The sequence below is a fragment of the Amblyomma mixtum genome, chromosome 6, assembly GCF_055824585.1.
Source record: "Amblyomma mixtum isolate Tamu chromosome 6, ASM5582458v1, whole genome shotgun sequence".
NCBI lineage: Eukaryota > Metazoa > Arthropoda > Arachnida > Ixodida > Ixodidae > Amblyomma > Amblyomma mixtum.
The window spans coordinates 137762384-137789228 of record NC_143017.1 but is presented as its reverse complement, the minus strand read 5'-3'; the positions used below and the strand labels follow the sequence as shown (position 1 = coordinate 137789228).

Genomic DNA, 26845 nt, shown 5'->3' with positions numbered 1-26845 from the left:
GTTGTCCACTCAGTAAGAAAAAATTGGCTGTGGCTTAGCTCAGGTTAAGCCTGGATATCTCGAAGCGAAAAGCTGCGGCAAGGCGGAGGAGGAGCCCCGTGTGTAGTGAATACGGCGCTGTCTTAGAAGGATGCTTTAGAGATTTACTGTGGCGTGCATTCCTCTCGGGTGTACACCGAGATATGAGACACAGGCATTTGCTTTCCTTAAAAGCAATTTTCATTTCATTTTCCTTAAGTCCCTTACAGCGCGGTTCGGGTATCCACCGAGATATGAGAGAGGCAGGCGTCGTCTCCTTTCCTTAAAACCAATTTTCTTTTCTTTTTCCTTCCCTTACGGCGCGCTTCGGGTGTCCACCGTGACGTCACGCAGTTCGCGCATGCGCACCTGTGGCTTTTTCTGACGACGAGGCCCACGCTGGCCTCGGCGTTGACTAGCCTAATGAAGTTTTTTGCTTCAAAATGGGCGGTCACCTGACCCCTTCATACTGTTGCCAGGTTAGCGACCATCGCTGGCCGTACAAATCTAATACAAAGTACCGTGTCGCATGCACGATATGTAGATATGTTTGCAGCTGCACACGCTTAGTGGATAGAGTACGGACTAAGCTAGCTCTCGCGCCATTGAAAATGTTTAGTTTTCTCTGGCTTTCTTTAAATAGACAAACTTTCAGGGTATTTTCCTAATGGAAGGGACAAAATAGAATTATATTCCATTTCAATTTCATTTGTTTCGTTCTGATTCATTCCATCTTTTTTGAATTGCTCGAACGCGGCCAAGAAACGATTTTTGTCGGAATTATTCCCTCGGAGCGGCATATTACAAGAAAAGTTTTAAATTGGAAGAAAAACAATTGTATCATAACTTGTCTTTAGCCTGGGTGAGTCTAGACATCGTAAAACAAACCAGCGCGGCAGCACTAACAGTAGAATACGGTTAGACGCAACATGCTTGTATGGTTTCTTATCACGCAAGTTTCTGTGGAGATTTTACAATGGAACTTGTTAGAAATCTGCGTTAGCAATCGCTTAGGTGCAATCACCTGCGGCCCTTTTCGCGGCGATTATATGTGTAAATGAGGCCTCGTAAGCACTACCGGACAAAACTCTTTCTGCAAGCGACGTCCTCGAAACTAAGATACTGGAATACTTGCTTACGCGTCAGACTTCTTGCGATGCGCCAGGATTACGCTGAGAATGAATGGCAGTGCGCAAGTCTTGATTCCTCGTCTTCTTTGCACGAACTCTCACGCGGCTGCCTCCTGTTTCTCATCTTTTTGCTTTATAGAATATTCGCTGGCTTGGAATGACAAATGACCGCAAGAAAGTCAAGTGTAAAGATTAAATTTAGCAACAAAAAAAAGAGATAAAAGGGCCACTCCCACACTTATCGCCTTCCTCCAGAGCAAACATGTAACAGCATTTCAGCATTTGTCGCGTGCGCAAAGGTACTGGCCCGTACGTCAACACCATCGTTGTTGTCGTAGTCCCCTGGGGGCCATTTGCCCACAACGTTTTTAGATCTAAAAACGTTGATTTGCCCATGCACTGTTGGCGGTATACCGACATGCGATAATAATACACAGTAATAATATGCTAAACTGCTTTAGTGATAAGGCTGTGATAGCCTGAATTTTCCCATCTCAGTGCTTAAGAGTGCTCACTGCAAGGTGCACAAAGGCCAGAACAGCTCGTGTCAAACAAGTTACACGAAGTATAAACCAAACTAATAAACCAAACCAAAAGCATTTAAGCCTATTTGATTATTTTTCACCCTTTAAGTGAAGCTCTTACGACACTGCTCTAGAGCTTAATATCTGAAAGGCGAGGACAACCGTAGTCCTAACTTTTAAAGACCTTGCAATCTTTTAACGGCATCGTATGAGTGCTCCACTGTACAGTTGAAAAGCAAACCGTGTGGCATGAAGACTTTTGACCAAAGCTGTAGATTATTGCGAGCGCGCACTTTCTTATAGGGAAGCAAACTACCTTGAATAAAAATGTAGGCAGTGAAGTAAATATAAAAATGAGTCCAATCCATCCACAACCACGCACATGATGTCAGACCACAAACAAATTCGGCCGGCTCCATATGCGTGAAGCCAATGCTCGGGTCCTTAGTGCGGCATAAAACAGGTGACTTCGAGAAAAAAATTGAAGGGGATACTTCCTTAAGCTCCACCTTAAGTGTGTGATGCAATAGCGTTGATGGATTAATGAGCTTATGTGCGGAACAGGCTATCCTCGACTTTGCGTTCACAGATCCCTGGAAGTCCTCATACCCGGCGCAGTGGTGCAACGGTTAGGCAATGCGCCAGTGCCCTGCGATGGCAGGTGCTCTTCCCGAACAACCATTCGCGACCAATCATTTACTGAACTGCCCCCTACAGTGATGTTGCGCAGAACGGCAGTCCTAACGCTTTCGCGTTTGAGCTGCTAGCCGGGTAAGGTCAGGGACAACCAGTGTTCCCACGATGCGGTAGGTGTGCGGCGGATGCGCTGAAAGGACGAATCTAAAAACAGGACAAGACACTAAATTTTTCTTGCACTTAGAGGCACGGTTATCCATAAATCACGCACATTTTTGACACGGCGCACACTCACTACCACGTGGACTATCATCTTAAACTATAGCCTTCGTGCCCAGGCCAGCTGGGCCAATTTCTTGCTGCTGTCGTCGTGAAACTTTTGTTGCATGGCGGCATGTTAGCCACAGTGATAAAATATTTTATTCGGTTCACTGACAGTATATATCTCAGCAGGTCCTCAGTTTTTCTGCATGTGGTGATCGCTAGAGACGTAAGTAGCCCTGGACTAACTATGTCGTAGCGCTTTTTGCATGGCTGCCATGACCCAACACGCCTGGTTCTGCCACACCATTTATAATCGCATTCTTTTCTGAAGACCTCTCATGTTGGCACTGCCTTTACATCCGTCCCAGCTGCCTTCTAGCTTTGACGCGCATATTCGAGCATAACGAGGAGCCTCATTAATTGCCTACAAACGGAAGCACCACGCATTTTCGTTCAGTTGAAACCTGTACTGGCCCCGTTGAATTTGATGAATGCAAGCGAACAGAGAGGGAACCTCTGAGGAAGGATAATTAATAAATGTAGCAGACAGCGCGAGGTTTTGTCGCGTTTCACATCTTGCCTGTTCATGCTAAGAACAAATCCAGGATTGTGTGACAATAAGTTTGAATATTGGAATATTGTAAGCCATGTTAGAAAAATATTCAAGACAACGATCCATTCTTGCCATGTATAGCAAAAACGACAGGGTAATGTTTTTGACGAAAGCAAAAATAGCGAAAAAAAATGCAAGCCCGCCGATCGGAGATCTACGGATATATTGTTATAATGAAATCTGACGCTACATGGAAAAATTGCATTCATAAACTATTTCCTGCTGAAAAATCCGTTTGTCCAGAATTTCTGGGCATGTTTGGTTTATGAACGTCCACTTCCTCACATGCGGCTTAAAAGGGCGCTGTATATACAAAGCAGAGAGCAATTACTGATGAAAATGGTTTATGGTTTATGGGGATGTAACGTCCCAAAGCGACTCAGGTTATGAGATACGCCGTAGTGAAGGGCTCCGGAAATTTCAACCACCTGGGGTTCTTTAACGTGCACTGACATCGCACAGTACACGAGCCTCTGGAATTTCTCCTCCATAGAAATTCGACCGCCGCGGCCGGGATCGAACCCGCGTTTTTCGGGTCAGCAGCCGAGCACCATAACCACTGAGCCACCGCGGCGGACCTACTGATGAGAATGACTTGTTTCTGAGCTAGATGGCCCACGTTGCGTGCGAATAATTCTGCGAGTAATAAAGGGGACACACATTACAAAACGGATAACACTAGCGCTGATACCATCTGTTTCTTTTTTTTTTTTGACAAAAAGTACCCATATGCACTTCCTAACAAAACGACGCATTCGTGCAAACAAGATCGGCATTTTATAAAATCATTGGCGGTAATTGTGGTCTGGCGCGTCTGGTGCCCCCTTCACTTAGTGTGTGTCATCGCGCTCTTTGTGCCACAATAATTTTCCTAATCCACTGAGAATTTACGAGAACATTTACGAGGGAAACATTGTAAGACAGTTTTCTATCCACAAGGCGCAGATGGTCAAAAAACAAATAGCTGGCGTGCGAGCACGCATCGATGGACGAGTCTTCCGACGGAAGAAGGCTGTCGGCGAGGCACCCAGCGGCGTCACTCGTCTCGGTGAATGTCTGCCAGCGGGCGGCCCTCGGTCGGGGGTGCGAAGCAGGCCGCGGCTGCGGCGACCAGCACCAGCGCCAGGCTGACCGCCCAAGAGAGCTGCTGCTGCCGGTCGTCCCCTTCGTCGCCGAACAGATCCTCGTCGCAGTGCATCAGCGCGAAGACGAGCAGCCAGCGCCAGGTCCACAGGCACGAGGAAGACAAGTAGCGCCACCTCTTGAGGGGCAGCAGCTCGCAGGTCAGCAGCGGCGGCACGTGGCAGAGCCCCACCGAGTACGTCAGCGCGAGCAGCCACGTGGAGCACAGGGCACCCCAGCGGGTGCCGTCGGGTGTCTTTTGCCCCGCCGACCACTGCCTGCACGGGCATCGAAGGCATGTGCTCTTTGATCACTGAGGAAGAGTGGAGATCGTTGCACTTGAAGTACACACAATTTATAAGCCGAGTACGGTCTTTCTCCGTCACAGCTAGAGCTGCATGGTAGACTTAATCCGGCTGAAAGCTTCACAGTTGTATGTCGTAATAAACCTAAACGGCCAAAGAAAACGTAGCCCTAATAAGACTGAACCATATAGTAACGTTGGGCTGAACCACATAACGCATGTGGATTGAAAAGCCTGCGGTTGTGCTGTGCCTTTGGTTTCCTCTTGTTTTGAAGCGAAAGCTTCACTACAGGACACCGTGCTTCGATCACCGGGTGCCTAGTTTTGACCTTCACCAGAGTTAGGGGTCAAACCGTGAAAAAGATGGTTTGGTTTGGTTTGGTTTACGGGGTTTAACTTCCCAAAGCGACTCAGGCTATGAGGGACGCCGTAGTGAAGAGCTCCGGAAATTTCGACCACCTGGGGAGCAAAAGAAATTGAATCAATATCCATGACTGCGAGTCGAACCCGCGGCTGTGCGAACAGATCTCCTTTAAGGGCCGCTCAGCGAGACCACTAGGCGATCGCCGCAGCCAGCACGCATCCTGTTTAACTGCACCACACTCTCGCACTGTGCATTGGAGAGCGTCGTCTTCATCAACTTCCATCTGCTCCGTCCTGCGCCACTGCCTGCTCACCGTCGTCTTCTACGTGGCACAAATCCGTGCTTTCGCTCCGATTCGAATGTAGTAAACATTCCCTGCAGTTTTTTAATTTTGCTTTTGCTTTTTACTGCTCTGCTTTTCTCTTTAGGTTGTCTTTTTTTCTTTTGAGTATTTACCTCCTTTTCATTTATCTTTAATTGGCGTTAAGCCTGGCAAAGCGTTGTTAGTCCGGGATCACTCTCTCTTTCTTTTATGTTGTTTTTATATTTTCTGAGATGACCAATACAAGGGTAATAAGTCGTGTATAAGCAGCTGTAAGTACAGCGCTGGGCTAAAGTAAGAGCCCCCCACCCTCGTTTTCGAAGCTTGCAGCTCGCCATGGGGGAGCCACCTGACGAAGTCCTGCTGCTGCTGAGAACGGCGCACTGGGCCGCTCTCTGCAGCAAAAGGGCTTCGTCACGTAGCGCCACCATGAAGAGCAGCAAGCTTCGGAAAACCAGGGAGGGGACCCTTTCTTGTCCCCATGACTGTACGTACGGAAAATGTAGGGGCTGTGGAGAACGGGTCACACTGGCCCATAAGATATGGGGATGCGCCCACCCCATTACTTTAGTGGACAGTAAGGAGTCAGAGAAGATATTGTTACGCAGCCAGGACCTGGAAGAGCAGAAGACCATCATCAGACAAGCTTTCGAAGCCGCCAGGTCCCAAGGTATCTCGGCCATCTGACAAGGACAGGATAAAGTTTTTTTTTTTGATGCTATGGTATAGTAATATGCATAGGCAAGCGCAGAGAGGGAGGAGGAGGGAAGTCAAGAGTGGCAGTGGTCCCCCTAATATGGATAAGTGAGGGGAAGGGCGAATTAAGTTTAGTTTTGTTCCTTTCTATATCACAAAGGCATAAACAAGGGATACCATGAAATTCTATCCCCCCCCCCCTCCTCTTAATGGAGAGACATGAGCACGCTTATGTGTACACTCGTCAGTGTTTCGCTTCGACGTCGAAGAGCTGTTTCTTACTTATATGTTTCCGAGTGTCATTCGCTACAAGAAAAATAAACGAACAAATAAGCTTGTTGAACACTGAATGAAGGTAGATGAGAAATCAATGAATTACACAGACACAGCAGAACGGCGGGTCTGGAAATTAATATGCTCAAAATCAAAGTAATGTTACCTAGTCTCGGAAGGGAACAGCCGTTTACAATTGGTAACGAGATGCTGGAATTGGTGAGGCAATACGTCTACTTAGGGCATGTTGTGACCGCTGATACTAATCACGAGAGTCAAATAACTGAAATAATAATGGAGTGGAGCGCATTTGTCAGGTTTCCTCTGACAACGAAAAGTGTTCGACTTAAGGACAATGCAGCGGGCTACAGGTGGAAAGGAAAATAGGTGTAACTTTAAGAGACAGGAAGACGGCAGAGTGGGTCAGGGAAAAAACGCAGGTTAATGACATCCTATTCGAAATCAACAGAAAGAAATATGCTTGGGCAAGGCTCTTAATGCGAAGGCGAGAGAACCGATGGTCCTTAAGGGTAACGGAGTGGATTCCAAGAGAACGCAAGCGCAACTGGGGCAGCATAAATCTAGGTGGGTGGATAAGGTTAAGAAGCCTGCGAAGCTAGGGTGGCCGCAGCTGGCACAGGACAAGGTTAAGTGGAGATATAAGTTCCGGGTTAATTTCAACCACCTAGAGCTTGTGGACAAGCGTAACGTACGCGGCGCAAATACATGAGGCCAACCTGAAGACCATGTAGTCGAGCGGCTGCATGGCGGACAAGACGACGGCGACCAGCAAGGCCGAGACGCCGAGCAGCAGTCGGCGGCCCACGCAGCGCGTCAGCACTGTGAACAGGGCCGAGCTGCCCACGTGCATCGCGACCACCAGGGTGGCCGCCTCGTGCGAAGACATGATGTCCTGCAGCGGGCCCACCACCTGCACGGCCCGCAGAAGGAGCAACGGCGAGCACGACAGGGTCTGCAGCAGGTTCAGCAGCAGGCACACGGACAGCATCCTAGGGCAAAGGAAGAGGAGGTGATGAATTTTAACGGCTCAAGGACACCTTCCGGCCAAAAAGCGCCATGTCACAATGCATTTTCGTCTTCAAAAGGTGGGGTCAAGCATGCATTTTCCAAGCATTTCTCCTCATAGAAGCCGAGGAGAGGACGAGACCAAGGGAAAACTTTTACAACTCGAAAACTGCTGCGCTGACGCCTGCGGTTAGGGCCTCCAGGACATCACAGAACCCGCTTCTGAACTGCCCCTTCTGCCCTGCTTCTGCTACAGATGCAACGTTAGCTCACTTTAAGCTAACTTGCCCCGGACTTCGGGATGCACGCAAGCGACATCTCGGCATTTAGGGTTTCCACCCCAGCCGGCCACCCGACACTTGAATCTGGACCCATGGGCCCTAATACAGGGCCTGTTTGGAATTTGTAGCGGACACCTGCCTGCACATGTACATGTAACTCTCTTATGCTGAAGGACATATTTGCGCAATAAAAAAAATGGTGTGCACCCGCTGGCGCTGAGGATCGAACCCCGCAAATCCCGCATACTAGGGCGAAGCTCAAATCCCTAGGCCACCGCTGCGGTCCACGAAAAAGAAACCCGTAGCTCTTGCTCATGGTCATAAAGCTTAAGATTCAGTTAGAAAAAGAAAAAAAATTGCTGAGGCTCAGCTTGGCTAAGCCTGGGGAATGCGAAGCATATTAGTGGCTAGGCTTGGTAATACATGGCTTTCCTTGGTTGAATGCTTGGTCATTTTAATACAACCACTAGAAGCCTTCGTCGTGGGGGAAGACAACGGCATGGCTACAGCGGAACGCCGACTAACCCCGAGACGCGCGTTGGGTGAGCGCCTGGATTGCCACGGAAGCCGCGTCTGCCTGCCCGGTGGAGCGAGCGTTTCACCTACACCGAGTGTGAACGCGCGTTCGAAATGCGCGGGAATGCGCGGGTGTGACGGCTAGGGGTCCCACGGCGACGGCGCGAGGTGGAGGCCGGCTCTCTCATCCGATGTCACGTGGTGTGACGTCACGGTGTCACGTGGGGGTCCCACGGCGACGGCGTGAGTGGTAGCTATATGCTTCGCATAAAAATAAAACTTTTCACCCTTTAAAGGACGAAAAGTCAGCCTATCCTAGGCTTCGTGTCCAGATTACAGACACCCGTTCCAACACGCCGAGGCCAGTATTGCACTTGGCTCAAATTTCCTCACAGATTCTCGTCCGACTTCTGGCACCCTCGGCTGTGTCTCATTTCCCTTCAAACCCTCACTCTCACCCTAAACAATCGTCGGTTATCTACTCCGCAAATTACATGTTACTGAAAAATCCCGTCCTCTCGTTGCTGCAGTGGTACCTGTCAAGAATTACTCCTGTGATACCATTTTCACATGCGATGATATAAGTCATTTATCTAATTTCGAGCCTTCTTGCTGCCCTCTCAGCTGCAGCACCATACATGGATGTCAGTGGAGGTTAGAGGTGTTGGAAACATGGCCGAAAAATTCTAGTAAATGGTTAGCTTTGTTTCACTGTAAGCCTGATTACGACAACGTGTAATGAAATTAGAGTTGGTGTGTATGAAAACAACCCTGTAGGAGTATAATGGCGCATGATGGGGGACAAAGAAAAAGTTTTTTTTGCCCTTCCTGCTGCGTCTCATGTGTTCTTTGCGTTGTATCCAGGTTTATTGAAGTACCATCTGATACCACACGTTCACCTACCTCGATGGCTGTTCTGTCTCACAATAGTAATTGCTAACCTCTGACCCCAGTGTAATACCTTATTTTGAGGAACTAAAGGGTATTTAATAAATTTAAATAATAGCCTCTCTGATTGTTGGCGCCCGAATTTAGGACAACGCCGATAGATACCTGCCCATCGTAGTTACGAGAGCATTCTGTACTGTCATAAACTTCGTTTCGAATGCAAGTTTTTCACCACTGGTTTTAACGAGTTGTATTCCTTGTCACCGTCATCATCAACTTAACTACGTCCGCTGCATGACAAAGGCATATCTACAATTAACCCTGTTCAGTGCTAGCAGCGGCAACCTTATCTCCGCAAACTTCTTAATCTTATCCGCTCACCTAATTTTCTGGCGACCCCTTGTATGCTTGCCTTGTCTTGGTATCAAGTCCGTTGCGCTTAACGACCATCGGTTGTCTTGCCTTCGCATTACATGCTCAGCCCAAGTCCATTTCTTAATCATTTCAACTCGAATGGGGGATATTAGTAAACTGCTATTCGTCATCTTAGAGTGCCTGGAAAATTTTTATTCTAGTTATTTCACTCAAACAAGACACACATAACTTGAATTTTCTTCAGTGAAATCGATATTGAAGGTGATTGTGGTTGCACCTGACTACAGTTTTTTTCGCATCCCCTGTTCAAATGTAGTCTAATTTTAGATTTCACCATCCTATTTTCGCTGCATCTCACCTTGCCGAGCACCACATTGCATCGTTTTTTTACCTTAAAGAGCCCCAAATTGCGGGTATTACAAAGGGGTGGATATAGGTACAAATAAGCTTATGTACAAAATATTATCGGTTAAATAGTTATATTGTTACGCGGCCCAAAGCGAGGACGGCTTAAGAACGACCCGAGCACAGTGCACAGACCGAGAGAACAGGGTCCGCACAGAGCACAGGGTACCCAAGCCACCCAAGCCCAGAACACGCGCTCCACCGAGACACTTCATTCACCTCGTCTTTATTCACAATATCATTTGCAATATTATATATAGTTTAAGTTCACGGCGGTGACCTAGTGGTTATGGTGCTCGGCTTCATTACGGCATCCCTCATAGCCTGAGTCGCTCTGGGACGTAAAACACAAACAAACCATAACCAAACCAGCAATATTATGCGAAAATGTGGACGGAACGGTGGTTGCAGTGACGTCGCGCGGAAGGCCGTTGCAGACTATGGCTGGGCGAGTAAAGGATGATGCAGCAAACGTCATAGTATATGATCGTGTGGACGGGAAACTTGCTGGGGACGACCGATGCGGAGTGGAATACGCGCCAGAGGGCTTAATAGGGCGGAATATTAAATGAGCTGCAAAAAACCTTATGAAACAAGCGCATACTGGCAATTCGACGACGACAAGCAAGATTTGTTAGACCGGACATTACTTTCAAATATGATATGCTGACATTATATGAACAGCACGAATGAATGAATCTAGTGGTTCAATTTTGTCGTGACACAAAGTAAAGTGTAACACAGTAAAGTAAAGTGTAACACAGATTTGGCTAGAACTATATAAAGGAGATAAGTATTTCCAGACCAGACAGACTTGGTTAGGGCTATATAAACGAGATCCAAGTTCTAGTTTTGTTCGAACTCTGCAATAAGCTTGACGTTTGGCGGCGAATGGCGAAAATTCAGTTTTAAAAAACCAAGGGTTGGGTTAGCTGACGATAGGATGTTAGTGGCATGTGCATTCCAGGTTAGGTTTTCGCGCAAGGTTACGCCAAGATGTTTTACGCCTGAGATTACGAAAGGTGATAAAATGGGGTTGCGTTTGCGGTGAAATAACACGTGTTTGCATTAATTTGGGTTAAGCTCCATGAGCCGCTGGCTACACCAGTTTTGCACACACATTAGGTGTTTTTAGAAAACAAGCTGATCGGATGAGTTAGTAACTGTGCTGGAGACAACGCAGTCATCGGCGAACATGGGGTTGTTAGAGTAAGCATGCGTGTGCAAGCCATTGATAGATATAAAAGCAAAGAGAGACTGAGCACATGCCTTTTAGGGATGCCTAATATTACTGGGAGGGAATCAGAGGCTTGGTTATTAACACTGAATAACTGTGAGCGGTGGGTGAAGTTTCTTTCGTCCATTCTAGTACGTTAAGGTTTAAATGTCATTCTGTTATCCTCACTGCCCCATGAGGAAGACATTGCCGACATTTCATAAGAGCAAAATGCAGAATGGTATTGCAATGCCTTCTGGCGCACGTTTGCTTTGTCATTAGTGTACCCCCATGTGGCTTTCATTACCGGAATTTATTTTTTGTGGTTACAGCATGTTACGTAACACAATCGCTTGAAAGGGCCACCAGATAGACACCGTGCACACTATGGGAACCGGGAACATTTGCATCCATAGTTTTACCGCGTGAGTAGTACCGGTGTCGCAACTCGAAAATGGCGGCGGCTCGTCTGTAGATTCGAAAAGGAGCCTCCACCCTCCTTAGGTACCATATACCCGGTACTTGCTCACTGCACCCCCCTAGCTTGAGTCTACCCACTCGATTCACGTAACCAGCCCACTCCTGCCCACCCTCAGCCTTGAGAAGCTCCATTTACCACCAATCCACCAACGTCTACCCTCCACGCTTCCTACACCCACTAGAAGCTGACGCATCAGCGGTATGAAAAAGCGACGGCAAAATCGATTGCAATGACGCAGTGGAAAGGAAGCTGCCGTTCAGCAGCACCATCCTCCAGCAACCTCTACACCCCATCCCACCTGGCTAAGTACACCCTGAGTTCCACCAATCCCCTCCAACCACACACCCTCCAAAAAAATTTTATCGCTTGTGTGAAGCTTGGGCTTGGAGTAAAAGTGTCGAAGTAATTCAGCTCATCTCCAAGAGATGGCTGGACTGTCAAGTGTCGTGAGTCGTTACGCACCTGGTGCACTTCTGTCGGCCGAGCGAAGAGAGCGCAGAGTCCTCCCCTATCTTGCTGAACCTGAAGTCAGTCGGCAGGTCGTCGCCGTAGAGTTGCACAATGGCGGTGTTCGTATCACGGTAGCGACCTTTGGACTGAAGCCAGCGGGGACTCTCGATGACGTAGCTCTGCAGCACGAACACTGGCACGGGCAGCAACGCAAACAGGCCCGCCTTGATCTGCCATGCCAGGCCACCCAGCATGTAGGTAGTTAGCATGCCCATGCTCGTGGCTACCTGCAGTCAGCAAAGGACCGCGAGGAGCCCTTGTGCATGTTTTTCAGGCTGAAATTGCGCAACTACTTCTCAGGTTTAATTTCCTAGAAACAAGGAAATAAACCGATAAGGACTCGAATTAAAACTGTCGGTGAAGTGAAATGCGTATCACGCGTTCCTGACTAGTTCGTACTTGTGGAGGAGGGAAATGAGAGATTGATGCCTCTGAGCTTAGGGAAGGATACAAAGACGTGCTGGTTTTGGCAATTGATCTTTCATTGTTTGAGATCGCGAGCAATATCCTCTACAAAAGGAGTTAATTTGCATTTCACAACAATGATTGTTCTAAAGCCTACCTTTCGGGGGCAAATACCGTCATGCGAAGAATCCTCATAATCAAACGCTAGCGTAAAGCCCTTGTACCAGTGTGAGACGTATTCACTTCTTCCTGGCAGTGAACGTTGCTGAGAACGGTATGTGGAGCCGCGGCACGCGTTTCCCTAATAAGCCCCCTACGATTAGGCCCGCCGCCATCATACCAGAGTCCGCGGTGCGGAATCCTTTCGCGCCAAAGGCGGCAAAGGTTCCCGTCTTGGTCTTGGAATATTTTAACTCTGGTGTCGTCCGGGCATTTTAAGCTCCTTCCCGGCCTCATTGCTCCCCTATGGGCAGAATGCACGTCATCAACGAAACACGAGCTTCACCCATCTATCTCTTTGCCCCAGGTACATTGACCGAATAACAATTTGTGCTGGTGTAGTTGGTCGCAGTCTGTCTTGCCAGAATGACGCCAGCGAGAGACAAAACAAGAGAAAAAAACAGCAGGACACTGTTTCAATGCGCTCGAAAGCACACTTAGCTCTTTAAAGCATTCGCCGAGATACAACGAAAGACATTCAGGCCATAGACACTGCCTACGAATGATGAGTGGCAGCAAAACACTCATACGTACTCCCTATTCCAAGAAGTGTGTGGCGTCTGCGGCAGATAGTGACGAGGGTGGCTGGCGTGGAAAATGGGTGTATTGAGGTGAATTCGTTAGTGACTGCGACATTGCAACTAGCGTGGAAAGCACAAGGACAGCGACAAAAGGAACCGACGGGACAGCACGCTAGACTTCAACTGACGTTTTAATGCACACAGAACAGATTTTAAACTGTAAACTGCCAAAAAACTTGCGCGTCAATTTGGTTTAAATGTTTACTCTTTGTTATGACAACCTGCCTCGTGATAAAGAGAAGGGGGCGGGGGTACAGTCTCCTGAGCATGCGCCGAATACAAGTGTAAAAATCTGTTCTGTGTGCATTAAAACGTCAGTTGAAGTCTAGCGTGCTGTCCCGTCGGTTCTTTTTGTCGCTGTCCTTGTGCTTTCCACGCTAGTTGCAATGTCGCAGTCACTAACGAATTCACAACAACTAGCCCAACTGTCTTCCATGATCATACTGAGGTGAAATGACATAATGGAAACGAAGAAAAGTGCAAGGACGCGGGCACGACTTAATTCGAGCGAGCGCTGCTTTAAACTATTTTATTTAGTGCTTATCACGAGATAGTGGTTACTATGATGCTGCTATTTCGGCGTCAGGCGCATTTTCTCGTGTGTATTGAGAAACTGTTATGCAAAACCGTCACGAGTGCCGAAGAAAGAGAGAGTGAGCATCATAAGCACGGCCTGTGCACTGAATTTGATGCCATGCACTGCTGCTGTGTCCTGAGATTCACAGTGGGCGAGTTCTCTTGTGGCATTGCATCTCTAATCACTAATAAACAACATTGCTTCACGGACGGGCCTGATCGTCTCTGCCAAAAGTAACCACGCAGCGGTGTTTGTTTCTCTTCCGCATAGTGGAGCCCCAAAATGTCTCCAAAGGGAAGGACAATGATTTTCCTTTCCTTACACAGATTTAGAGCGTAAGGGGTGGCATAAGTACTCCACTGCACGTCTAAGAAATAAACCCCATTGCCTGGTTATACTTTTGGCAAAGAGGCTCATATCATTCCATGCGTTTTCGCAGGCAGCACAAAGCGCAGTTACTTGTTTGTTGCTTTTCCTATTGTCATTATCGGGTGTACAATGTAAGTAAAGAGAAAGTCGTCACATCAAAACTAATTTATTAACTGCATCTTCAGCGAACCATACATGTCGCTGCACGGTCATTAAGAGTTCGTACACACTTAAAAATAGCTTTCCAAATTACTTTTCCCTGCCGTAGTGACATCGTAATAACGAATGTCTTCTGTGCTGTACTCAGCCTTCCCATTTCCATGGCAGCCACCCTTACAAGCATGCCGCGTATTTTCTGCGCAGCTAGACTCGTCTTCCAGAGGCGCGGAAGTAACTCTTTCTCATTGCGGTGTACCTCGCAAGTGAATCAGGTGAAGGCACTGAATGGAATTCACAGTGACCTCAGGTGTACACGGCCTGGCTTCGCACCTCTGCGAGTCCGCTGAATAGGCTCCTCTTGATGGGGGGAGCCACGTCGCACACGTACAGGCTGGCCGAGTTGGTCGTCACGCCGAGCCATAGGCCGCACGCCACCCTGCCAATGAACAGCATGGTGACGCTGTTGGACACGACGAGGCATATCCAGGCGTTGACTAGGCCGAAGGCTGACAGTAGCAACGTTCTTCGGTGGCCCGCAAGGTTCAGCAGAAGCCCTGCGCGTGCGATGGACCCACGTGGTTTGAAAAAATTCAATGTAATGGGTTGCCCAGAGCATGACAGTGTTAGGGCACGACTGAAGAGGTACTTGATCACTCTTGATAAAAGGCCTTTCAGTCTTCGAAAGGTATTCTTCTGTGAGCGCAGTAACCCCTGCCTTAGCAGATATCGTACAACATTGTGTGTAGGTAATGATCCGCACCAGCCTGCGCATATCTTACCTCCAGATTTTCATTAGCCAACCAGTATTTTGGATCAGAAGTCTTCTTCTGGTCGCACTTGCTCATACACGTGTATATACTTTGAGCTGGTAGCTCTCGTGCCCAGCAGCGGGTGTAGCTGCCTTCCGCACCAAATCGCGGTTGTAGTGAGCAAAATATGGGGCCAGTAGTCTCTTCCTAACAAGGCTACACCTTGTACGTTGCGAATGTTTCCAAGCATATCAAACCGCGGTCTGTGCACTCAAAACAGAAATTAATAAAAAGGGAGTAACCTGTCCTCTAGCGCACTCTCTCTAGTAAAAGAGAGGGCGTTAGAGGACGGTCTACTTCCTTTTTACTCCCATATAAGCGCATTCGCAGTGTGAGGCGCGCGACTCACCGGACAGCAGCGCCCCAGCAGCGGCTCCCAGCAAGAGGACGTCGGCGACCCAGCGGTTCTGCGGGGAGCTGCGCTCGAGGTCGTACCATGGCTCGCGCTCGATGTAAGGCATGGACGTGGACGCGTAGCCCAGCGCGGTGCCGGCGGACAGGTTGGTCAGGCAGGCTACCATCATGGCCCGCTCGTGCCGGCCGGAGGCCAGGGGGTCGTCGGCCTCCCTCGTCGGCGTGGCGCCCTTGATCGCCGGGCGCCAGTTGCGCAGGGCCTCCATGGCCGCGTTCGGGGACGACTGCTATAGGTGGTTCGGCAGTAGAAGTTCCCTTTCACACCGAAGCCTCATTGGTATACATACGAAGTTTAACTTCCTAAAGCTGCACCTGGACTGTGAGATACGCCTAGGTCGAGGGCTCCGGTTTAAGCCCGGCCACCCGATGTTCTTTAACGCTCACTCACATCACTCACATCACGCTAATACGGTTTCCGGGGCAGCACTAGATCCTACGACCCTGCATTCAGCAACCGAAAGGCATAATCACAGAGCCATCGGGGCGGTCCTTTACTGAAGCGTACTTGCCAGCTTTCAAAGGAATAAACGCCGATTAAATCTCGACAAACTCAGGCTAAGATAGTCGCTTCGCGAAAATTCATCAAGCGTCCGAGGGCTGCCATGGCAGATGGCAGATGGGGAGATCGAGTTAGGGTTAAGAGGTACCCTGAGGCTTCGCAAGGTTTTAGATCCGCGAACCATGAAATTTTGTGCTCAGGTACATTTTTACGCCGTTATGACAAACTGACCTTTGCAACTTAATCACGATGCCGACGGGAAAAACAGTACTCACGCCTTGCATTTTCCTCCTTAGGTCAGGATCACCGCAGAGCGAAATGGAACGTGTACTTAAGCCTCTGCAGATTTCTTCTTCGTCTTCGGCAAGGTTAGTTTCGCTGCTTCTTTTCTTCCTCTAATAACAGGATGAATCATAAGGAAGCAAAATGAGGCGTATGCCTCTTTCTCTCTCTCATTATCTCCCGTCTCTCTATCTCTATAGTACGCGCCAATGGTATAGGAGTGAGTGACATAATGGAGAGGAAAAAAACGTAATTTAAACTACTATCACACATTCCATTTTTTTGCATAATACGGTTATAACACTTGTTTTGTTTGTTTTCTTAAGCTGAGCGAGTTGTGGAAAGGAAAATGATAGGTGTAACGTTAAGAGATCGGAAACGGGCTGAGTGGGTGAGGGAACAAACGCGGGTTAATGACATCCTTGTCGAAATGAAGAAGAAATGAGCTTGGGCAGGGCATGTAATCAGCTTGACAATCAAAGTTAAACTAGTAGCTTGGACCTAGTTTACCTCCTTCTGGCTCTCAACACTGAACCCTGGCCAATCCCCCGTCGTGGGTATGTGCCATGCCACCAAGGCAACAACAACAACAGCCGCTGGCCCTTAACGGTAATGAAATGGATTCCAAGCGAAGGCTTGCTTAGCAGGGGGCGGCAGAAAGTTAGGTGAGCGGTTGAGAATAAGAAGTTGGCGGGGATACGGGGGCCGCCGCTGGCAATGGACAGGGTTACTTGGAGAGACATGGGAGAGGCCTTTGCCCTGCAGTGCGCGTAGTCAGGCTGATGATGATGACAATGAAAAGTTTAAGTGAAAGCTTGTACACATGGCACTTCATCACAAGCCAATAAGTCGGTCAGTCTGTATCCGAGATTATTACGGCGCCTATATGATAGATGGAGTGGAATGCTGATAGATGCGGACGAATTTTAATTTGAAACGAGCTTTATTTATTTGTTTGTTTTTGTTTATTTGTTTGTTTATTTGTTGGGTTAAGAGACTGAATTCCTATGAAAGTGAAACATAGAAGGGGGCGACAGAAAGTTACGTGGGCTGGTGGCATTAAGAAATTTGCGGGGATAGGGTGGCGGCAGCTGGCAAAGGACAGGGTTAATCGGAAAGATATGGGCGAGGCCTTTGTCCTTCAGTGGGCGTCGTCAGGCTGATGATGATAATGATGATGATGATGATGATGATAATGGACTTTATTTCTAGGACAAAAAGTGGTACGGGTTTAACGCAATTCAATGGTCCGCCTTAAGGGCTTTAGGAGGTTAATGCCCCTATATATATGAAGAATTGCTCATTCTCTTCTTAAATATTCATAGATCGGGGGGAGCTCGTACCACTAACAGCGCAGTGGCGCAGCGGTTAAGCGATGCACCACTGCACTGGCAGGTGGCGGTTTCTATCCCAGCCACCCGTCGGGATTTTGCGACCCACGTTGCTCTTCCCGAGCAACCTCTCGCGACAAATAATTTAACTGCCATCTTCCAGGGCAGGTTGTGATGACGCCGCAAGGTTACGTGACTTAAGTGGCGCCGACGCTCCTCCAAACTTGCCCGAGCTTCCTTCCATTGGCAGCACCTTGCCCTGCTCCCGTGCGAACTTACAAGACTTACCCGAGTAACTCGGGGAAGCTCGGGTTAGTTCGGAGCACAAGACAAGACAAGATTCCTGCTCGGGGTTGGACAAACAGTGCACAAGAAAAATTCTTGCTCTGGGTTGGTACGTCTAGTGTAGTACTTTCGCACTAATATCGGTTGCGAAGGCCGGATAGAGCAGGCAAAAACAGGTCCGGGCCCAGACAGGTGGCGCTACCCTCTCGTGGCGCGACTCTGCTGCTGCAGCTGCCGATCATCTTCCTCTTTACAATTGGCCCCCCGGGAAAAAGAGCTATCCAGGCGATTTAGGGGGACAACAGGACGCAGGGGTCGTAGTGCGCGGCTTCAAACGAGACACGTGGACCGTCTCGCGCCCACGTTTTTGGTGTTTCCTCCCTTCATCGTTTCTTTAATAAAAGTGCCCAGTTTGATCCGTTCCTGAAAGTCACTTAGTCGCTTTAATGCGTGGGAACAATTTGAAGGAGAAAGAAGAGCAAGGTTTTCGTGCTCGTGCTGTCAAGTTTCCTCGCGCAGAGACGTCGGCCGGTCGTTGCATTCGGTGCAGTTTTGCGGACGGCGTCCACAGCATTCCATGGATCCCAGTTCGGAATTAGACGAGACGAAGCAGCGTTACCGACAGAACCCGGACGACTCGTACCCGTCCTACTACAATTCTGTGTCGCCCTCCATGGTGAGCTGTTTCCGGGAGACATGGCAGTCGTAGCAGTCGTCTGAGCCGTACATAGAGCCTAGTGAGAGCCTTCTTATAAGCAGCGGAGCTTTTAGCGCCAAGCGGACAGTATGTTAGGATAGTACAGTTAAAACTGGAATGATCAATAAGGAATAAAATCGGTGGTTTATTGATGCGTGCTTGCCGTTGGTCATTGCCCTTGTCCACACGGCCTCAACGTTTTTTTTTCGTTGCAGCTAGATTATAATTTCTGTCAACACAGCGAAGTGACATTTCTTGCCCTCATCTTAAAATTCAAAATAAGGATTAGGCCCAAGTGCAGGTCTAATGGCACCCTCGGTCACCCTCTGTGATTTGCACCGTGGCGCCTTGGAGCTCTTTTTCATCCTCGACCGACCTCAGCGGCGTGCACGTTCCATCCACGATGGAGGCGCATTCATGCTGGGGAGGCTTTTCGCAGCCCCCTACCGCACTCAGAAAATCGGCAATGCGCCGCAGAGCGATCCGGCACGCATGGCCGATTCACACGACGGACCGTTCGCCCGCGGCCCGCGCACTACGTGTGCATACGTCAGCACTTTGAGAGGCGCGCTGGATGCATGGATGGATGGCGGCCGACAGCGCGCCCCTCAAAGTGCTGACGTATGCACATGTAGTGCGCGGGCCGCGGGCGAACGGTCCGTCGTGTGAATCGGCCGCAGACGGCAGAGACGCCAAGAGCTCCAGCACGACGATGTTGCAAAAGCGCGTGCTATCCTTATCGCTGCTTGCGGTCTTTTTTCATAAAGCTCGCGTGGCGATGGAATTGAAAAATTGAAAAACGCCACGCGTGCACTGAGGAAACTACACGAGAGGGCGTAAGCCTTTGTCCACATGCGTCTCCTTACACTCGCAGACTCCGGAAGCCCTTTCCGAGAGCCTGTCCGAGGTTGCCGGCAACCCTACGGCGACGGCGGCCGAGGGCTCAGGCGCCAACCTGAAGCTGGCGCTGGTGGCCGTCGGGGTGCTGCTCTTCATCCTCTTCGTAATCCTGCTAATGCGCTACGGATATCCAAAACCCAGCGCTGGCACTGTTCCCTCGAGCAGCATCTGCAATCTGGAACCGTGCCTGGACTACTCGGAGATCTTGCGCGCCTCTATCTCCGACACCGTGAACCCGTGCAACAACTTCTACGCTTACGTCTGCCACGGCGTCCAGCGGCACGGTAAGGGTGCCAGCATCCTCTCTCTGACGAGGCAGCGCCTCATCGACGCTGTTCTCGGCGAGTGGCTGCGCAATGGTAGCACGCCTGCGGAAACGCGAATGCCTAACAAGTCTGTCTGGGCCGGTAGGCTGCTGCAAATGTGTGTCGACCAGTACGAGGCGAAAGCCAGACCTATCTCTGAGCTGCAGCGGTTCATGGCTGAAAAGAACCTCACTTGGCCCGATGTCGGCGTGAGTGCAGCGAGCCGGGACACCCTAGGCACACTGGTTGAGATGTCTCTGCGCTGGCACGTGGACGTTTGGTTTTCGCTCAGGGTCCAGCACGTGAACTTGTCGACGCGAAGGCCCACATTCCAACTCAGCCAGAGCGAGAGCTACCGCGAGTGGGAAGGCAAACGTCGGTTGCTGCTCAAGGACAACGCCTATAGCCAGGTCCTGATGTCGTACCTCAGTGTTTTCGGTGTCAACGAAACGGCTCACGCAAAGAACATCGCGGACAGTCTCCACATCCTTGAGGAAGAGATCGCCGGCGTATTGGTTGCGTCCTCTAAAAATAGCCGTTCGCGCATGCTTGCCGTCCTGCCGATAAAAGACATGACGCCCAATGCCTCGAGTACCTACGCATGCGAGTGGACAGCGGCTCTAGCCAAGGCGCTGGGTGCCGCTGAGAGCGAGTTCGCCAACGACACCGCAGTGGTCGAGAGCATGAGCCTTTTGCAAGGAATCAACAAGCTCTTGCAGATGGACGCCGACAGGGCGAACGTTTACGCACTCGCCGTCGGCTGGGGCGTGGCAAGGGATCTTGGGAGTTTCTTCCATGCCGACCTCAGCCGGGCGTACGGCATTGCAAGCAAGAACGCCGCCGAACGTTGCCTCAGCCGAATCGATGAGGTAAGTTATGTGGGATAGCAAATTTGTGACAAATACTTAGTTTGATGTGCAATTGCGGTTGGGCATATTATGCGCATTTCCTTTTAACGCGATTGCTTACCCTGTTCCCCAGAAAATCCAGTGTCGGCGTTGTGAGCGAAAAATCACAGGCATGGCTCTGGCAGTTAGGCCCAAGGAGCAACCTAAGAGGGAGGTGGGCCACCTGCATCACGTGACATTGCGACGTCATCTCAACCTGCCCCACTGGATAATGAGAAAACTGCCCACCGTGGCAGGTGGCAGTCAAATTAATGATTGGTCGCTCGGAAAGAGCAACCTGGGCCGCACAAGGCCCACCGCTGGGAGCACCTGCCATCGCAGGGCAGTGGCGCATCGCTGCTGCACCACTGCACCAGGAGGGTATGAGGACTCCCAGGGTTCTATGAATGTTAAGTAGAGAATGACGTTCTGCATATATGGGAATAAACTCGTTACGCTATCGCGTCATAACCTTAAGGGGGAGCTTAAGTGCCCACTCCAAATTTTTAGAGATGTATTGGTAATGTATTAGTAAATGTATTGATGAAGGCCGGTCCCACAAAGGACTAGAATATTTGAAATATTGGGCCCTATAACCTGTGCTACTTGGGCCATCGGCGAACCGACGAGAACAAGAGAAATGAGCGACTAAGCGAACAAGTAAAATACATAGCTATGATGAGGACTAGCGCTGCTTGCCTCTCTCACTGCGGCGAAACATTGATGGAGCATCGCCCGCGAAAACAGAAGTCTATAGGTTCGATCGGTCCAATAACACCGTGGAGTACTGAGTGTTTTACTTGCCACACAAGGCTTACGTGAATTTTACAAGGCATATAACGCTTCTATTTCCATTCGTCCTGCCAATATTGGGCCGTCTACTTGTGCTACTTGGGGACTGCAGGCCTTTGAGTTCAGCGTTTTGCACTCTGCGTGCCAGACCGCTTACTGCGGCTAATCGCCCGCCTGGGTCGCAGTTGACCAAGCCGGCGCTGACGCTGCCGCTGTTCCGGAGGACTCTGCCGGACGAGCTGCTGCTGCGGGTGCGCAGGATTTTCCACGCGGTGCAGGACGTCGCCATCGAGGACCTGGACTCGAACCTCTGGATGGACAGCGGCACCAAGCGCAGGGCCCTCTTCAGCGCCCGTCGGATAGCCCTCGTGACGAGGCTGCCGCGTGAGTCGGACTTGCGCCACGAAGGCGGCCGCGGCGTGCCTCACCTGGACGATGACAGCCAGAGCTTCTTCCAGGCGTGGATAACCGCCGCGGAGCACATGCAGGAGGTGAGAGTCATCAGGCGAAAGTTTTGGGGCCAATTCGAACTACACGAAGTTCAAACTGCGCACCAAGACCAACGAACGAAGACGGATGACTTATACGTTCCAGGGTTTGAACCTTATGAGGCACGCCGTAGTGAGCTAGTGCTCACTACGACCCTAAATACCGTGCACTGAAATCTTTGACGCCGTTTTTGCACTTTTCCTACATTAGAATGCGGCTGCCGCGGCCGGGATCGAACCAAACACCTTCCACTGGGCCACGCGCCTGGGCTTATAAGAAGCACTAGGTTGCGCATACAGGCGCAGTGTGCGTTCCTATAGTAGTACACATGGGTAATTTTTTTTTCTTTATTAGTCCACGCTAGCTTTCACGCAGTTTGAACTTGGGCGTTCTTAAGGGCTTGCTATCGGGCCTGAAGCCTCACGCACGACACTGGAGACATAAGAGCTGCCGGCCAATCTTTTGAGGCTCTTTATCTCCATACTGCAGCGTCCATTTTCTCCACAGCTTTCTACGGCCTAAAGTAGGGATGAAACTTCCCGAGGTTTTTGTGCAAATAACTTTTCCATGTACAGAAAGATATACATACATACTATATCCTCTACAGAAAATGCAGCCAAGCAATGGTAGATTCAAAAGGAAAGAAGACGTTACAAGGATGATCACCCAGAGCGAAAGTACATATAAACAGCGCTAAACGACAGGACGAGATAGAGGAGTAGACAAACACGGCTCTGAACACAGCGCCGTGTTTGTCTACTCCTCTATCTCGTCCTGTCGTTTAGCGCTGTTTATATGTACTTTCGCCATGGAACACCAACTCGCCCAATCTTCCGTTCTTCTACTGATCACCCAGAGCCTTGTTACGTAGTGTTTCCGTCTGCATCTTTGTATACGTTCGGCTGCATTGCCTTGCGAAGATCGCTTCCGCCAACTAACTCGGCAAGCGTATACCTGCCTCAACGACATGAACTTCTCCTTGAAGGCACTTTATCCGCTTTAAGCTTATAGAGAAAAGAGCCATTGCAGCAACACTCGGCGATGCTACAACATGAATCCTTTCTTTACTTTTAATGTGTGCGTGTGGCGTCGTGCCAGCTTTGTCAGTTCGCCTGATACGGAAGACGACCACGACGCGCAGCGCGCTAGCTTGTGCGCGCGCAACCTCAGGGTGGAATCATCGGCAGTCTCTATATACGCTATGGAGTCGTTATGCATCGCAGTGCAAAAAAAAAAAAAAGAGTTCTGCATCTCCTCGGCATTTCTTCCGGTGCCTTACTTAAGGTCGCATGCCCAGTAACGTTCTGCGTAATGGTATTTGTTCAGAGTACAGGCTGAAGGCAAGAGACGGCGCTGCAGTTGAGTGTATAGCGCGATGACACTGTATACCATGACACGTACCACACTAGCTATCCCAAATATCTGTTCTACAAAGGTCACCGCAGCGGTGACCTAGTGGTTTGAGCAGCCTCGCATGCGGGAAGTGCGGGGTCCGATCACCATTGCTACCAGATACCGGTGATACAATGGATACAAACTTTCCCCTGCCCGGTGTTCAGCTTCTTTGGGGTGAAATGCTTGGAAAATGGGTCATTGACCCCCCCTTGAGTAGAAGGAAAAGCCTTGTGCCATGGGGCTCTTTGGAGACAGATGCCCTTGCGCTACAAAAAATAATCATCACCTACAAAGGTTCTACACCACCGCATCGCAACTAAGGAGCTGGCTCACTCTTTGATGCATGTCCATTGGCGATGACGCAGCATTTGCTGGAACCGCGCGGAGGCAGCCCCGTCGAGCTGGCCTTTCTAGGAACGCGGCCCTCGTTCGATCCCGAAAGTAACCACGTCGTTCTCCATCCTGCGTCGCTTGGGCCGCCGCTGTTCACGGCCTCTTTGCCAGCGGCTGTCAGGTTCGCCGGCCTCGGGCAACTGCTGGCCCGAGAACTGATGCGAGGATTCCACACGGCGCTGAGCCGAGACATTGCGGATGCTCTCGACGCTTCAGACCAGTGGCGCCCAGAGACCTTCCAGTGAGTACGGATGGTTTACAATCCAAAAGAGCTCTCAGCGGCTCGGATAGACACACGTGTCTCCTGTCCGTGGACATCCACCTGCGTGACAGACCACGCTACTGCACCTCTCGAAGCACCACAGTTGCATGCCCAGATGCTCCAGGCATCCCAACCTACGCGCGCAGGGCATATCCATTCATCACACTGTACTGTTCTTCATATACTGTTCTTGTCGAACCAAACATTTGACAGGCCAGGAGTCAGGTCTGCTCTCCTCAAAAAAAAAAAAAATAAAAAAGAAACACTGTGAATTGATAGGATTGATAGGAACGATGGAAGCCATGGCAGTGTTCGGAACTGTTCCGCACTTCTGTCGGAGCTCTCTATAATACCCTTCACAAAACACTGCGCCAAAGTCCGGCCATGACTGATTGATGGTGCACTGAAATTTTTATTGTCTCGTTGCACACGCTGGCGTGAAAACACCTTATTTCATTCCTTACCATTTCCAGGATTTAGCTGCACTGAGCAGTTAATTAGTCTGAATGCCGCTAGTCGCGCGACCTTCAGTGTTTAGGGCCAATCGACAGCACTTCATCTTGTTGCATGAACCTCAAGGGAAATTTCACAGTAGTTGCAGTTTTCAGGAACCACTTTTTGTCTGTCCGGAATGGTCTGGAATTGAGCTATAGCTCCCTCGTTTTCCACCGCTTTTCATGTTACCTGTCCTGACTCGTCAAGTAGAGTAGAGAGAGAGAGAGAAAACTTTATTACAACAGGAATTCGGGGCACGCCCCAGGGTCCCCGCACGACCCCACTCCACTCAAGTGTTTATGTTCCTAAGTAGAGTAGAAAATTTGCAAGATGATGCGGCCAACGCCAAACTTTCGCGTGCACTGCACCACTGATGCAGCGAATACAAGGAGCGGATGGCGTGCTTCTTGCGGTCCTACGAGAGCTACGGACCTCGCCCGAATCAAGCAGCGGCGGCGGACTTGGAGAGAGAACGCTTCAGCGACTTCGCCTCGGTGCCCGTGCTCTTCGACGCGTTCCGGCGGTACAAACGCAGCGGCGGCGGCGCGGCCTCGTCTCTGGACGAGCGGCTGCCGGGGCTGGGAGCGATGGACGCCAGCAGACTGTTCTTCCTCGCCTACTGCCTCACGTTGTGCGCGGCGGACGATGACGAGGAGGACGAATACGGGAGGAGCTGGGAAGCCGCGACGGGAACAACTCACCACGAGGGTCTCATTCACCCGGAGCAGCGCTGCAACGTGCCCTTCATGCACATGCAGCAGTTCGCCAGCACCTTCAGCTGCTCCCAAGACGACGACATGAACCCGCACAAGAAATGCTCGTTCTGGTGAACGCTGCTTCGTATACACGCACAGTATACGGCATACTGGTTGTGTGAGACAGTTAATTGCTTGTTTATTGACGGTTTATTATCTTTGACTTGTTGATTAGGTGTTTACTTGATGTATTAATTTTAGTCAGTATTTTGGCACGACCTTAAGTCATGGAACTTTCTCTTCTGCATGCAGCTCCTGGTAACCGATTTTGTGATATTTCAGGTGATTCTCATAACAGGCGCTTCTGAGATATTTCTCTACTTATGCTGAACGACAGCTGGTTTCTTTTACACCATTGCATACATCATGGACTTGCTATTGCACAGGATTTTCCTTACTACGATATAGCACTTGGGGAGCGGGAGCAGCCAGGAGGAGGTGACGAGGCTAGAGACTTTGTTGGGACGCTCTTGAAATTCATATGTTGCTTGGGATAATGCTTCTATATATGTCAATCAGCTATCGTTCACTGCTTCATTATTTGAGCTAATCAAACAGTGGGGTTTTGATCAAGTGAACATAAAGCGAATACAGCGTTGGCATGTGCTACTGACTGATTTAATTTTTTGGTAATATGCCGCGTATTTGTAGTCGGCTGCACGAATAAAAGCCTTCCCTGGCAAAAACCTGATTGTTGAGTCTGTTAATTACGGAAAATTGCCTCAAACCGCACCGAACATGCCTGAACGAAGTCTTAGTGGAGTGAAAAAAAAAATGACAGGTCTTCTGCCACTGTGCAACGCGAAATTCAGCAGCAGCTGTTAAGGCATTTATATTTTGCTATCTGTTGAGGTAGACATCTTGAGAGCGACTACTTGCTCTAGAGTGTTGCTTTCAGTTTTCGCCGCATACTCGCTTTTGCACTAGCGCTCCTTTCCAGTCCGCTGCTCTATGCGTGCGGCGCCACAGATGACCTTTCACCTCGGGCGTTTCTCAGCAGCTGTCGCAGATGGACCGTGCTACATTCCTCCATTCGCATCATGCCCTACCTCTTTCATCCTCGATATCCACCCATGCACCGTATGGTTCCCATGGTACCTACCCTCCGGTTACACATTCCTACGCTCTCGCCATACCCTCCTCCTTTCACGCAGTAACCCTCCTCCACCCTCCTTTCACGATAACCAACTTCCGGACGGTTTCCGAGGTAACCGCTCTCCGGTTGCTCCTTTCTGTCGCCATAGCCTCCTCCTTCCCCATCCGGTTGGGGATTCCTCCGCACTTGCCGCACCCTCCGATAGTGGTTCCCAAGGGTATGTAGGGTAGCATGGCTAGAGATGTACAATTTCAAGAGAAGAAGAAGCCCGAGCTGAGACGTGTTTGTTCTGAGCTCCGTGTTTCATTCTCGTTTCTCTTGTGCACGGACATCTTCTGGAGGCTACGAACTGCCGTCTGTACCACCGGAGGTCAAGGGCACTCCTCTGGACAGATTTCCGGCAAGGTGGGCGACATCTCAAGTACGAAAACATAACCGACAACCCCAGGCGCAAGCTAGGCTTAGCTCGGCGCTGCTGAGCGAGG

The 26845-nt window shown here is 49.8% G+C and overlaps 2 protein-coding genes across 2 annotated transcripts; one reads left to right on the top strand and one right to left on the bottom strand.

Annotated features, from left to right (window-relative positions):
- Positions 1-4213: 4213 nt before the first annotated feature.
- Positions 4214-15706, bottom strand: LOC149340538 (solute carrier family 2, facilitated glucose transporter member 6-like). Its single transcript, XM_089551284.1, has 5 exons — positions 15433-15706; positions 14605-14828; positions 11917-12191; positions 7004-7276; positions 4214-4585 (listed from the first exon to the last, which is right to left on the bottom strand). The coding sequence occupies exons 1-5, from the start codon at positions 15701-15703 to the stop codon at positions 4222-4224; spliced, it is 1407 nt and encodes a 468-aa protein (XP_089407410.1). The 5' UTR covers positions 15704-15706; the 3' UTR covers positions 4214-4221.
- A 2765-nt stretch (positions 15707-18471) lies between these two features.
- On the top strand, positions 18472-25339 carry LOC149340537 (endothelin-converting enzyme 1-like). Its single transcript, XM_089551144.1, has 5 exons — positions 18472-18570; positions 19466-20665; positions 21661-21966; positions 23725-23993; positions 24889-25339. The coding sequence occupies exons 1-5, from the start codon at positions 18472-18474 to the stop codon at positions 25337-25339; spliced, it is 2325 nt and encodes a 774-aa protein (XP_089407270.1).
- The last annotated feature ends 1506 nt before the right edge of the window (positions 25340-26845 follow it).